The 13,941-nt window shown below is 55.2% G+C and overlaps 1 protein-coding gene across 1 annotated transcript; it reads right to left on the bottom strand.

The window, feature by feature from the left end:
* Window positions 1-10,543: 10,543 nt before the first annotated feature.
* HOXB5 (homeobox B5) lies at window positions 10,544-13,136 on the bottom strand. The gene is made up of 2 exons (XM_045984907.1): window positions 12,476-13,136; window positions 10,544-11,777 (listed from the first exon to the last, which is right to left on the bottom strand). The coding sequence occupies exons 1-2, from the start codon at window positions 13,035-13,037 to the stop codon at window positions 11,530-11,532; spliced, it is 810 nt and encodes a 269-aa protein (XP_045840863.1). The 5' UTR covers window positions 13,038-13,136; the 3' UTR covers window positions 10,544-11,529.
* Window positions 13,137-13,941: the final 805 nt, after the last annotated feature.

The following is a 13,941-nucleotide window of genomic DNA, read 5'->3' as shown; positions in this document are numbered from 1 at the left end:
TCTGCCACCTGCCAGGGTCTCAGGCAGTGGGACCAAAATGGGGATCTGGTAAACCTGGGGGAATCTGGGGTTTCCAAATGAACTTCCCAAGGGTCCCAGTTACCACTGAATTTACCAAACAGGGAGACTGGGATTGGGCTGGAGGGAACTGAGTCCTAGACTGAACGCTGAGACCATCACAGGATGAGGGGAATTGGCATAGAGAAAGCATCTACCTTGCCCGAGCTCCCTACCCATCTCGCTGAGCAATACTTGCCTCCCTAGTGATCAAATCAGGACGATATCAATTTCATTAATGAATACAGCAATGACACAAAAAAACAACCCTGGAACCACCACATTGCAGAAGTCCCTGCCCATCCCCAGTCCTGGGACCCTTGCAGGTGGGTAGGAGGAGTGCTCCCTCCCTCTTGCCAGAAATTAGGTCCAGAGAGACCTTTTGGTTTTTCTATACCAAATCCAGATTGCCAGTTTCGGCCTTGGGCCTGATTTCTAACACCAATGCTCTCCCAGCCAGACTCACTTGCCTGTATTTGAAAAATCACACACACATACTTATATTTTAATTATCTTTGGGGATAATTAAGAGAAGGTCCAATAGACCCCCATTGGGGCACCCAAGGAGACTAGAATCTGGCCCTGGGCCCACAGACAAAAATGCCTGGGTAGAACCCCCACCAGCATCAAGGAGGGATATTTCCAAGTCTTATCAAAGGCCACTTAGTCAGGGGTTCCACGACCCCTTCCAACTGGCCAGGCCCCTCCCCCACCCCATACCTCCTGTCCTTCTCAACTCGCTCGCTCTCTGAAACCGGTTCAACTCAGTCGGCTTTTCGGAATTTGGGGAGGGCGGCTAGGCTGGCCACCGGGCCTCTTTGCTGCTCTACACTTCACAAAGGATGCAGCCCAGGTGCTTGGAGCACCGCAAGAGAGAGGTATGGGAGGCAGAACCACTGCGGGGCTTCGTATGGCTGATCCTAGGGACAACGCAGAGATTTTTCTCTGCGGCGCGCTGGGAGCCGCCACCTGCCCAGCCCACCGAAGCGCCGCACCCCCCCACCCCACCCCAGCCGGGTGCAGCCGCCATGGGTGGGGGACAAGGTTCATCATCGACTCCCTATTCGGATTTCACCAAAACCGGAGGCTGCCTCTCCCCTCCACCCCCAAAAGAATGAGAACACGAGTACTCATCATAAAAAATAAGAAAAAACAAGGGCTCTCCGCGCGCGCGCGCGCGCCCCGGGCCACCTCCCCTGCACTCCCGGGTCGTTCTCTCGCTGGCTCGCCGGCCGCCTTCCCCTGGCAGCCACAGGTTGCTAAAGTGACCTCTCGCGGCTCAGCCCCCTCCACCGACCCGGGCGCGCCCAGCCCGTACGGAATCGTCTACCTTTTGTCGCCAGGGAGAGAGCCCAGAGCCGGGGAGGGAAAGCGAAGGGCCGAGGAGGCGAGCCCCCAGCCGGCCGGCGCCCGGGAGGCCGCGCGGAGGAGTGGGAGGCCCGGAGGGGAGCGGGCAAGAGTACTCACCGGGCGGCTCCCCGCGCCCTCCGGCCGCAGACCCGCCCGCGGGCCCGCTCGGCCACAGATGAGCTCGCTCTCGTCCACTATTGTGTGTCCGGAAAACCGAACCGCGGCTGCGGGCACCGCCGCTACGGGCCCCCTTGGAGGCCGGAACAAGACTTTTTTTTGATGTGTTTTTGTTTTTGAAGAGCAAGTTTTCGTATTAATCTCATACTTTGGCAGTCTTTGTTAAACAGCGAAGCGCGTCACGAGGCTCTCGAACATTTTAATAATTTTTAGACGCCGTGACCTACGGTTCACCCCTCTCCGGGCCTCCCCCACGAGCAGGCAGTTACTATAATACGCTCGCACAGTTCGCTCGGTCATATTGAATTTTGCGCAGGTCATTACTTGGGAGAAAAATGACGGAGCAGGAATTTGATTCAGCTCATCCTCTCCAGCTCAACTTCTTGCCAGAACCTTCTCTCCCCTTCACCCAAACCCCCACCCCCAAAAAAGTCCCCGGCGGGTAGGACGCAGCCTACCCCATGGCTGCCTTGGCTGCCTTGATATTCCATCATTCCTATTTTCTGGGCAGTTCCGGTTCCCTGGGCAAAATGGGAGCCAGTAGGGTTCCACAGGGGTTCTCTTTGGGGCCTGGGAGGGAGAATGGCACCTGGAGAATTGGAAATGTGGCCCTGGGACTCTGGGTCCCAGAGAGCAGGCCTGAGCCAGAGCCCCCTTCCCTGATGCCTTCCCTGTTAAATAGCTTTGTTGCAAGGCCTGTATCCCTGCCCCCTTGTACACTCCATCTGCCTTATTCCCTCCCCCAGTACCAGAGATATCCCATTTCTGCCCAAACTTTGGAGTTTCCAGGGCCTCAAGAATGACTGCTCCTCCTCCTGGAGCTGAGATTTGGTCCCTAGGCCAACACATCTGGGGAAGACAGAGAGACTTCTGAGAGAGGAGCTGGACAGTGCTGGTCAAAGTGGGGGACTTGGTTTTCAGAGGCTTTAATTTCCCTTTAAAAACAAAACAATACACCCTCTCTCCAATTTTTGTTTAAAACCACTTCTCGTCTATACAGTAACTCCTTTGCCTACCCCCACCACTGCCACAAAGAGGTACAGGAGTAAAGCAAGGACACATTGAAAATACTCAGAGATTTCATTCATTTGTCTCCCAAGGATTAGAATTCTTGAACTGTCAACAACACATTTTCTCCTTTCTCCAGCCTCCAAGGGACCAGCAGAGGTAGGGTCAGGTGACTCCCCTTCCACCAGTTTAAGTCTAGGGGGAGTGTCTGCAGGGAGAGATCCCTCTAGTACAAGGAGGTGGGAGAGAACATCCCAAGGCACCCACCCAGCTTGGCTTAGGATGGCAGAGGACTTTCTTTCCCTATCCTGAGGCCCCCTGCAGCGGAGGCTCTTTGGCTGTTCCAGGCTATTCCACAGAATCATACATTTGCTAGCATTCTGTCCTGGAAAAAGGAAAAAGAGACAGAGGAGGAACCGAAGGAGACAGAGTCTCTAGTTCAGACTTTGACCTCTACCTCTTCTGGACCTCAAGAATTCCTTCCTGGCCTAACTCCCTAGAGCAACTTGTCTCAAGGCTGAATAGAAATGGGGACCCACACCCAGCTGGTTAAGTCAAAAACTGGGGCAAATTGATTTGAAATCTGACAGTAAGTTGTTGTCTCTTCTGGTCCTATTTCAAAAGGTGTCTTTATGCAAACTCTCGGGTTATCTCTCTTCTGGCAGGACAAACACCCACAGCGCACCTCCCATATCCAAGGCTTGGAAGAGACTATGATGACATTTCATAATGAGACAGTCATTTAAAGACCTAAAATAGGCATATACCCTGGTGTTTCAAGAGTCTCTGTAAACATTTTACTCATGAGCTAAGCCTAATGCATAGATTCAAGGTTCATTCCAGGTTGCTTGTTTCGACTCCAGTTAAAAAGATCTCTGTGAGGCCATTCAGTACTTTTCCTTCTCAATTCTCCTCCCTTCTCCAAATAGGAAGAGCGGGATTCTGGATGAACATAAAAGTGGAGGTTTGGGAGACAGTGTGAGGATTAGCCAGCCAACCTTCTTTCAATATCCAACTTCTTAACACCAAGCAATTTGGAAAGAGGAAAGGGAGTTTAGAAACCCTCCGTCCTGGTCCACAGTCATGGACTCCAGCTGTCTGGACCCATCCTGGGGGTTAGGGATGCCTGAAAAACAGGCCAGCCTGAGGGATGGGGGGAAACTGGGTGGGGCTGATGTTGGTAAGAATCAGGCCTTCACCTTGGAAGCCTTCTTTGACCCCATCAAATGTCCTGCAAGGACACGTGGGTAATTGGATTTTTTTTTAATGTGTGCGGCTGGGTAGGTTTTAATTAAATTTTATATGGTGACTCAAAGGTTATCTTTGGGAGAGAAAATTGCGCAGAGGGTTCTCCATGCCCCCAGCACTCTTGGGCAGGTCCCCACCCCACCAGCTGGTGGGGGGGGTTGAAGAAGGGTTTCTCCCCCACCCCAGTTTCTCCTTGCCCAGATATCTGCCTCTTTCCTTCTCCCCAGTTCTGCTCTGCTATTCCCCAAACACACATGTCTTCCTTACCTCCAGCACCCCTTGCTCCCTCTCGTCTTTCTCCGCTCACACAGCCTCCTCCCCTTGCCCGGACCGCCCCCACCGCTAGACGCCGCCGCCTGCTCACGCACGCTGTAAACTTTTGACCCTCCAACTTTGCAACCCCTCTGGCAATAACACTGGTCTGACGGCCCAGGGTCTCTTTCTGCCGCGCGGCTGCAGAAACCCAAGCGCAAAACGCCTTCCGTGCCCCCCCACCCTCCCCGGCCCCCCACTAAGGGCCTTAGATCTGGGGAAGAGGAGTCTTTTGATTATTAAATAACTCCTTGGGGAAAGACGCCACCCCACTTTCCACATCGAACCCACTCCCCACATCTCCACAGGTCTCTCATATGGAGTGCCTGGAAAAGCTTTTGATGACCCACCGCTCCCTTCTTGTCCCCCACCCCCACCCCGTGGGGCTGCAGTTGCTGGGTGTGGGGACATGCTGGATGCAGTACGACTCCTTGGCTGACTTGGAGAAGGGAGTTTCTGGGGTGAAGAGTGGAGAGAGCTTGGAGCAAAAGTTCCTTGAGAGCGGAGGGGGCCACAGTCCCCAAAGGGCTGGAGAGGCAGAGCTCAGTGTCCAGGCCCTACGAGACCCAGCGGGCCCGGGGCCACCTTGCACCGCCGCTCCGCTCGCTGGCGCCTCCGAGGCCCCAGCCTGGCTGTGAACTTGGTCTAAGGCGGACTCTACTGGCAGCTTGGGGACGTTACAGCCTCTGCCTCTCGGCCAGCTCCGAGGCCCCACGGCGACCTGCGCTCTTTCCGTTTCCCTTGTGCCCAAATATCCCTTCCCAGGACCCCACCTTTCACAGGGAAGGGTTTGTTCCTCCTTCCCTAGTGGCCTTTTAGGGGACAGGAAACAGAAGAGAGCGGATTAGAGAGGGACACGCAGAGAGAATGGAAGAAGCCTGCAGAAACTCCAAAATACAGGGATTAGCCGGCACCTCGCCTTCAAGCCCCAAGGGGAAATGTTCCCACACGCTGGCACTTTCCCTCCACTTTCCCCCCAGATGCTGCCTTCCAAGCTGAATCCTCCTCTTCCCACCCGGCCTGGGCCATCTCTTGACTAAGCAAGCTGGACCCAGGCCTGCCCAGGTCCCTTTCCTCCTTAGATGCATTCATCCCTACCCCACGGGACTCCGAGGTCAGGGATCTCAGCAGTCAAAGGCAGCCTCGGTGCTCAGAGGCCGCAAACGGGGCGGAAGCTATGTGGGCTCAGCCGGAATCCACGCGGAGAGCAAGGCCAGAAAGCGGCTGGGCAGCCTGGGAGCCGTTTCCAGGAAAGAGAGGCTAGAGGATGCTGCAGTAGAGTGCATTTTCCTCCCCAAGAGAAAATTTGGGAAAAGAAGAGACAGGACAGAAGACGCCTAAAACAGAGAAAAGAGGGGGGAAAGTGGGGGAGAGATTAAAACTTGTAAAGGTGGTGATATTCCGGGTCCGACAGGTCCCCAATTGCCCGAAGTCCAGACTCTCCAGTCTCTGAAATCCCCCCACGTCCCCCTGGGAGCCCGCAATCTGGGTCCCAGTAAATTTGCCAGAAGGAAGAACGAAAAATCGAAAGATCGGCCTAAACCTGTCGGCATGCTGAGCCCCGGCCCAGGCCAAGCGGCGGATGTGGCGGCATCGAGGCCCGCGGCGCGTAATGTATGCGGCAGCGGCTCGGAGCCCCAAGCAGGCCGGCGCTCCGGCCCCGTCTGCTGACCTCTGCGTGATCCCGGACTCTATGAATTATTGATGAGATATGAGCGTTGATTTCCCCTTTCAGGATGCAAACTCCATTATATTGTTAAAATGGCGATTTAATCGTTGAGAATAGCTTTGGTGTGGGTTTTTTCCCCCAACTCATTTGCGCCTCCTTCCTTTTCATTTAACTGTCTTAATTAAATCCTTTAACAGATTTTAATCACTTTTTGGAGGGAGGGGCAAGAGGAAGGGGAAGGCCCTCGCTACTACCACCACCACCAAACACCAAAAAGAAAACAAGCCCCCAAGCCATAAAAAGCTACTACCTTGGGGAAGTTGGAAGGAAGGTGGGGAGCAGTCCTTACGCGGCCCAGTAACAACGCACTGGGAACATCCACTAAAGGATCCGTCCCTCAGAGGGCAATGGCAGTCTGACAAGGAAGGGTCAGGCCTGAGAGGTGTTTAATTCCACCCGGAGAAGATGTGTGTGTGGACTCTGACTGGGGACAGTAAGACACACTTGCCCCTGTGGAGAAGAGCAGAGACCCGGAGCTTGGGGAAGGCCACATGACTCTGGTGGGGAAGATCTCCCCAATCTGGGCCCCAGGGGGCACTTAGGGAGAAATGTCCATTTTCCTTAAGGCCCCCCCCCGCATTTCTTCCCTCCTCCTCCCCAAGCAGCACAGTTTCCAGGCCGGTGTCTGGATTAATTAATATGGATGTGTAACACAACTGCAGCCGTCAATAAATCTGGCTGTGGGCAGATCCCAGCCTCGAAATCTGATTACTTCTAGAAACTCCCAAAATGGAGAGAGTGGCCCTAAAGGATGGGAGGGTTGCTTCCCAGCTCTGTCTTCCTTGGACAATCCATTGGTTCCCTAAGCTGAAAAGCTCATGGAGGGAAGCCTCTTCCTCTCTACCCCGGAAGGGACTGAGTTTGGGAGATTGTTCTAAGTGGGCTGCCTTCTTTCTTGTTCCAAATCCTTGGCTTCTGCCCCAGCATCCAGACCCCACGGATAAAGGAACCAGGCCAGGAGAGGAGCTTTCACACGGATCTTGCCCCCACCCCCAGTGAACACGTTCTCACAGCCAGGGAAGGGTTAAGTGTCCCTGCTGCAGTTATGGAGAGGAAGCCGATGAAATATGGGCGCTCGGAACTCCAGGGCCGGCTGGCTTTCCTGTTTACACTTCTTTATACTTCCTCCCACCCCGTGCAGAGAAACAAAACAAAACAACCAAATCAAACAAAAAATCCAAAATCAAATGGTCTGCGGAGAGGTGGTCAGGCAGGCCTTGGAGGGGAAAAGCCAACTATAGCCTGAATCCCTGGCTGCCTCCTCAGTCCTGCCCAGGAGGGTGCAGTGTGGCTTGGTGGCTGGGTGGCAGGATCTGGGCCAAAGGGTGTTAGCCTGGGGCTCACAAGGTTGAGGCCTGGACCTAGCTGGGGAGGGGGAAGCAGGTGGGTGGGGAGGGAGGAAAGAGTCCTCCAGATTGAGGAGCAGCTTTCCCAGAGAAGGTCTTGGGGAAGGCAGGAAGGGAGGGCATGGTTCACAGAACCAAGGAAGAGTTCCTTTGCACCAGAAACCCCTTCTCAGCTCTCCCCCTCTCTCCCTGCCCCATGCCTCCTTGTTGGGTTTCCAGGGAGAACATTGCCCAGAGAACCTGAAGCAGGGAAGAGGAAAACCAGCTAGGGAGTCTTCTCAGGGAACTGCTTAGAGGAGGAGGAGACCCTTCAAGGGTTCTGACCTCCGGGGGTGGAAGTGGGCACCCCCCAACCCTGCCTGGGGCCACTCTTTGCCATTCCGGAAAATCTGTCTAGATATGCCCAGCAGATGTCCCCGGGGCCTCCAGCCCCACACATTCTTTATCAGAGTTTGCAGAGCTGACATAGAAGGGGAAAAAAAAAATCTTCAGGGGCAGGCCTGGTGGTCTGGGGTTTCTGCGAGAGGGTGGCGGCATTGGAAGGATTCCAGGGCACACGGGAATGGGGGCTCCCAGGAGGTCCCAGGTCAGATTCTGCCCCTGCTGCACCCTTCCTCTGTACCCTGCACAACTCATCTGCCCTTGTCCAGAGTCCAAGCCTGTGGAAGCTGTGCCTCCACAGTGTATCAGTATCTTTAAAATGATGCTGGGGACCCTCTGGGAGCTGACCAGAGTCTCCTTGCCAAGGAATACAAATGCCTCATCATTCTTGGGGAAATTAGTCTTCAAATCAGGGTGGGGACCCCAAGCTCTCTATCGTCTTTGCTCTCAAACCCGTCAAGGTTCTCCTGTAAATTAGGCCTGAGCAGGGACTGGAGAGCTCAGGGAACAGAGAATGGCTACAGGAAAGAGGAGAAAGAGACAGAGAGTGCCCGTGTCCTTCAGTGGGAAATCAGGGCAATCTCGTGGCCCTCCCCTTGTCCCAAAGATCAGAAGCTCCTCAAGGTGCCACATGTCCAATTCTAGGGACTGTTCCCAGGAGCTGATAAGCTGAATCGAGAGAGGGAGGCTGGCAAAGACAGAAGGAACAGGGTGGTATTCCCCGTGGGTCTTCAAATCGGGGGTCAGTCTGGTGGAGAGGAGGCCTCTAGTTTAGAAGAGGGTGATTTACCCTTAGAAAATAACAGGCCCCCTGGGGGTCAAATGATGAAATCCCTCTGGTCTGTGGTGCCACAAAACAAAGGGGCTTTTAAGGGTCTGATAGGGAGAGAAGAAGAGGGAGGGAGAGGAGAGGATAGAGAGAACCTCTCTGATTTTTCTCTCCTGCTCCTGAGTCCCCTCTTTCTTCCCCCCCTCCGGGCAGTTGGGGTCTGTGTTCTTGAGCAAGTTTTATTTATTCGGGGGTCTGCCAGGGATCTGCTGAAACATCTAAACTCCTCCAGGCAAGGGACGAAGCTCTCCCCTTCCCCCCACTCCTGGCCAGGAATTAGGTCTGGAATTTGAGGGGACTGTGCCCCTCTGACCCGCCTCTGAGCCAAGCGGAAGGGCTGGCTTGGAATTAACAGGCCGAAGCTGGGTGCGAAAGCCTGGGTAACCCCCATGAGGCCTTGGAGAAATGGGAGGTACCCCCTCTCACAGCGTTCAAAAATCTGAAAGCCAGAGAGAGCCCTAGGGCAAGGCAGCCTTCAGCGGCGGCTTTAGCCTTCCCGGGGCTTTTTTCTCAGCTCAGATGTATCCAGATAAAAGTGCCCAGCGGCGCGCCCCCATACACCCCTGACAAATGAACGTCATAAAGTTTCTTTCCTGGGGGTGGGGGGAGATGTCCATCTGAAGCGACCCAGCAGAGAAGTGGCCCCCCACAAGGGGCCCTCCTTTCAAGAGTACACACCCTTCCCTCTCGCCCCCTAAATTTCCCAGGACACGGAAGGAACCCACACAAGCCCTTTCCCCCCACAAAGACTCAGACACGCCTGTGAATAAAAACCAGGCACCCCAACCGCTGAGGCCTTGCAGCAGTGAGAGCCCCCACTTCAGACGCCCAGCCAGTCAGAACTTGATGCAAAAAAGCAGACTAAATGTCCCCCACTTGCTCTCCTACAGCCCTGCCCGGAGGCGAGATTTCCTGCCCCGGGTTCCAAGCCCCAAAACTGCAAGGGGAGAAAGCGAAAGCTGGAAGCCACTTACCACGGGAGTACCGCCACCGCCTTCTGGGCTGGGAGAGCGCTCACCTACCTCTGCCCCCTTCCCCACCACTGCGAGCAGTTAAAGTGTCACTTAACATTCTGGAGAATGTGAAATATACCGCGCGGTGTCAACTCCCCAAAACCATAAAACTAACTTTATGGACCTCACGTGACTTTCTCGAGCCAGTGAGGGGTATCTGTCTGACTTCTCGGCGATTTTTACGATCTAACTTCGAGATAAAACCGCTATCCATTTGACATCTAAATGTCATAGCGACTTTTGGGATAGTTTGCTATGGACAAAGGGGGACAAAGTCAAGGGGTGAGGGGGAAGGAGGGCCCAGTAGAGCCTCTACGACCCTTGGCTGCCTCCTCGCCAGCTCCTCCTCCCCCCAAGTCCTGTAAGAAGTTGGGCCAAGCTGGAAGGGATTGACCGGGTAAGTGTCCAGACTTGACTCTTGCACTCAGGGTGAAGGCGGACTTGGATGGAGGAGGACTGGGCCCTAACCCTGGGCCACTCCGGGCTGGCAGGGGAACCAGGGGTCTTCCAGGAGGGACCCCAACTCCTTACCAAGAGGGAAGGTCAGTTGGGCCCCTGGAGAGAGGGAGCCCTTGATAAGTACAGAGAAAACTGAGGTTGAGAGGAAACCTTTGAAATTGAGGGATTTCTTCTTTTTTTTCCTTTTCTTTCTTTCTTTCTGTTTTGGTCTTAGTGGGTGGCAGGGCTAATTTGGGATTTGGGCCAGGGGGCAAGGGGGGCTGGGCAGGCCTGTACCACTCCCAAAAGGCCAGGAGCCTCCTGCTCAGGACTTAGGCCGACATTACTTTCCCTGAAGAGGTTTCTAGAGGCTTTTCTGGCTGGCTGGTGGAAGGCCAGGGTGGAGTCCAGCTCACGCTTTCCCTTGCCCCAGCCCCACGTGGGATTTCTGGGCCTCTCAAGTCCCCCAGACATGAAAGCCAATCCCCTGGCCCAAGCATGGGCTCCCCAAGCGAGGGACGTAGGTGGCTGAGAGGGGCTGCTGGGGAACAGCCTGCTTTCCCTTCCTTACACCCCAGATCTGTCAAGAGTGGTCTAGGGTGTGCCCAGTGATGGGAGAGAGGCCCCCAGAGAAAAGACAAGTGGAAGGGCTGTGGAATAGGGGAAACATTTATTTGACTTCAAGGAAAGCTACAAACAAATACCAAAAGCGAATCACTGAAGACAGGCCCGGCAAAGGCAAAGACAGATTTCACACGTAGCACAGCATCCCCTCGCTCACTACAAATGGTCTTGGAAGCGAAATGGGTGGGGGGTGGCGGAGGGGATGGGTCTGACCCAGACTATCCCCATATTTACAAGCTTTGGGCCCTCTACTCCAGACCCAGGGATTCACAGAGAAGTACACAAGACATTCTACACTGAGCATTATTTTTGTTTCCGTCCACTCCCAGGCCAGGCCTTGTGGGGCCTACCCAGGCGGCAGGAACCTAACTCTCACGGTTTACCTTCCCTCTTCTCAAGATCACCCCTTGGGTCCTCCTGGCCCCCTTCCCACCCTCGGACCAAGCCACTGGGAGACTTGGGCCTGGTGCGTGGGGAGAGAGGAGGAGGAGAGTGGAAAGAGACAGTCTTGGACTCCATCTCCAAGGCCGGCTCAGCTGGGCCCCGGGGATGTGGCACTACCCCACCTCAAGGGCTGCCCCTTACAGAAGTTTCCAGCTGAAACTCAAAATACAGTGACCATCCTTTTATAAATAAGTTAGAAGAACACAGATGGGGAGGGGAAAGTTCACATTAAACATGCGAGTTTCTTTCTTTCCTGGGGGAAGGAGTGCAACCACAGACACGAACATTCAGAAACACTGGCGGATTTGGGGTGAGTGGAGGGATGTGGGGAGCAGGGAGGGAAAATAATAATTATCATCATTATTAACAATAATAACAAGATTAACCAGTCCAGGAGAGAGGGAGCCACAGGAAGACCTAAGACCAAACGAAAAATCGTAACACAAGGCCGGGGCGAGGCAGGCTCGTGGGAACCGGTCCCCAGCGGGCAGTGGCAGCGCAGGGAGGCTCGGAGGGGCCCGGGCTAGGGGGCGGCAAGGGCTCTTGGGCCACCCAAGGCTCCTCCAGGCGGGCTCAGGGCTGGAAGGCGCTGCCGGCTGTAGCCAGGCTCATACTTTTCAGTTTGTTGTCTTTCTTCCACTTCATGCGCCGGTTCTGGAACCAGATCTTGATCTGGCGCTCGGACAGGCAGAGCGCGTGGGCGATCTCGATGCGCCGCCGCCGCGTCAGGTAGCGATTGAAGTGGAACTCCTTCTCCAGCTCTAGGGTCTGGTAGCGGGTGTACGCGGTCCGGGCCCTTTTCCCGTCTGGCCCGGTCATATCTGGAGCAGACAGAGTAGAGCGGCGAGGCAACGTTATTCCGGTTAAGGGAGGGGGCACTGGATGGGAGAGGGGCGTGGAGCAGGACCCAGGCGTCCCCGGCACCCAGCTCACCGCCGCAGCTCCAATCCTCCCCACTCCAGACGCCCGCATCCGAGCTCGCTCCTACACCCCCTCTTCCTGCAGCCCCCACTTCTGCCGGCAGTGAATGCGCCCGGCTTTGTCTCTTGCTCCCTCCCTGTGCCTCACCCTTCGCTGGGCTCAGGCGGCCGCTCGCCCCGGGAGGGAGGAGAGGGGCTGCACTTTTGCCCTGGAAATCTCGTTTTACTGCTCGCCCCTGCTTTGCTAGCAGCAGCCTCAAAATTTCGGGGGTAAGCAGGACCCTTCCCGACGTTACATGAAACCCCATCCTTCATCCTACAGCTAGCACAGCTGGTCGAATAAAACCTTAGCCGGAGCTGGAGACAAATGATTAAAAATACTCCTCCCCAGCCAAAGACCTAGACCTTCTTTGGCTCTATCCCCCGAGCTGTGAGGACCCTCTTAGAGACTTCTTCCCCTCTGGGGAAAAAATAAATAAATAAAATAAATCTATATTTGAGGAGAAGCCAAGCTCTCCTCGCCTCCCCCCACCCCACCTCCCCAAACGCAGAGAAGGAAAGCCGAGGAGACAAAAAAAGGGAGCGAAAGCGAGAATTACCATGGCTGATGTGAAGCTTCCTCATCCAGGGGAATATCTGCGGAGTCTGCCCCTCGGGCGCGGCTGTGGAGGTGGCCATGGGCTCTGGCTGTGCCCGAGCTAGGCTCGGGCTGCTTAGCTGGCTCGCCGCTTCCTCAGGCTCCGAGGACGCGCTGGCCTCGTCTATTTCGGTGAAATTGGCGCTGGAGCTGGCCGGGGTCGCCTGGTCGGAGGGGGACGAAGCAGAGGGCTTGGCGCCGTGGCTGTCGCCGTTGGTGCAGGGCAGGGACTCGGGCGAGGACAGGGAGCAGCTCGACGCCGCTTGCCTGAAGCGGGGCTCCTGGGCGGGCGCGGGGAAGGCGCGCGAGCTCTCGCCCACCGCCCCAAAGTGGCTGGAGGAGGCCGAGGAGCGGTTGACGCTGAGGTCCATCCCATTGTAATTGTAGCCGTAAGAGCCGGTGTGCATGGCAGCGGGATCCCTGTAAGAGCCGCTCAGAGAGCTGCCACTGCCATAATTTAGCAACTGATAGTCCGGGCCATTTGGATAACGCCCCGAGAAGGAGTTTACAAAGTACGAGCTCATTTGGGTGATTTTGGAGGGCTTGATTTGTGGATCGTGGTCGTTATAACCCTGTGCTTCACGATTTATGATGTATTAATGAATTATAGCGATGCACTGTACTTCGTTTTGCTATGTATGCGGCCAAATATGGGGGGGGTTGGAAGGGGGATGGGGGGGCGTTAGGGAATCACGTGCTTTTGTTGACCAGTCGTAAATTCTCGCTGATGACCTCAAGAGGTAATTCATGCTCTATGGTTACAAATAATGACGATCCGAGAATCGTTAGGGCCGATTCAATGTGAGCCTCGGAGAGAGGGGGAAAAACCGAGAAGGGGGAGAAACAGGGAGAAGGTTGGCGGCGGCCTCTGAGCAGAGCGCGCCACCTCCCGGCGATCGGCGGGAGCGCGGGCCGCAGACTGCCATGGCGGAGGCGGCTGCCTCCCTGCTGGCTCCCGGCAGCCGCCGGGAGAGAAAGAAACCCGGCCCGGGCTCACCCGCAGAGTTGAATCTTTAAGAGGAGGGACTCACTTGAGCCTTCACCCACTTTCTTCGGATTGGGGTTAGACTATCTCTGCCCCTCTCCCTGTCATTATTATTATTGTTGTTGTTATCGTCATTATTATTATTATTATTATTTTCACTCTGGAGGAGATGATCAAAAATTGAGTTGCTTTTCCCTCACATGGGCTTTGCAAGTCTCCGAGCTAGGGGCGGAAATGGTGCGGGGGAGGGCTGGAAGATGTGTATGAAAAACAATTATTGCAATGCGTTTCCCCGTGAGCACGGCCTGGCCTGCTTCCTGCCGGGGTTTGCAGCGTTTGCACGCATAGCGACCAGGGGAGCTGCCAGGGCTGGGCCGAGGGCTCCAGGGAGAAGCTTTCACTTCTGTGCCCCTTAGAAGTTTGGATCCTCTTCCTGGCTTCCT

The sequence above is a fragment of the Meles meles genome, chromosome 18 (assembly GCF_922984935.1).
Source record: "Meles meles chromosome 18, mMelMel3.1 paternal haplotype, whole genome shotgun sequence".
In the NCBI taxonomy this organism is placed as follows: Eukaryota; Metazoa; Chordata; class Mammalia; order Carnivora; family Mustelidae; genus Meles; species Meles meles.
This window is presented reverse-complemented; position numbering and strand designations above follow the sequence as displayed.

Coding starts and splice junctions, on each gene's coding strand:
- HOXB5 (XM_045984907.1), bottom strand. CDS start 13,037: ATGAGCTCGTACTTTGTAAACTCCTTCTCGGGGCGTTATCCAAATGGC. Junction 11,778..12,475: donor GAAGCTTCACATCAGCCATG/GTAATTCTCGCT, acceptor TGTCTGCTCCAG/ATATGACCGGGCCAGACGGG.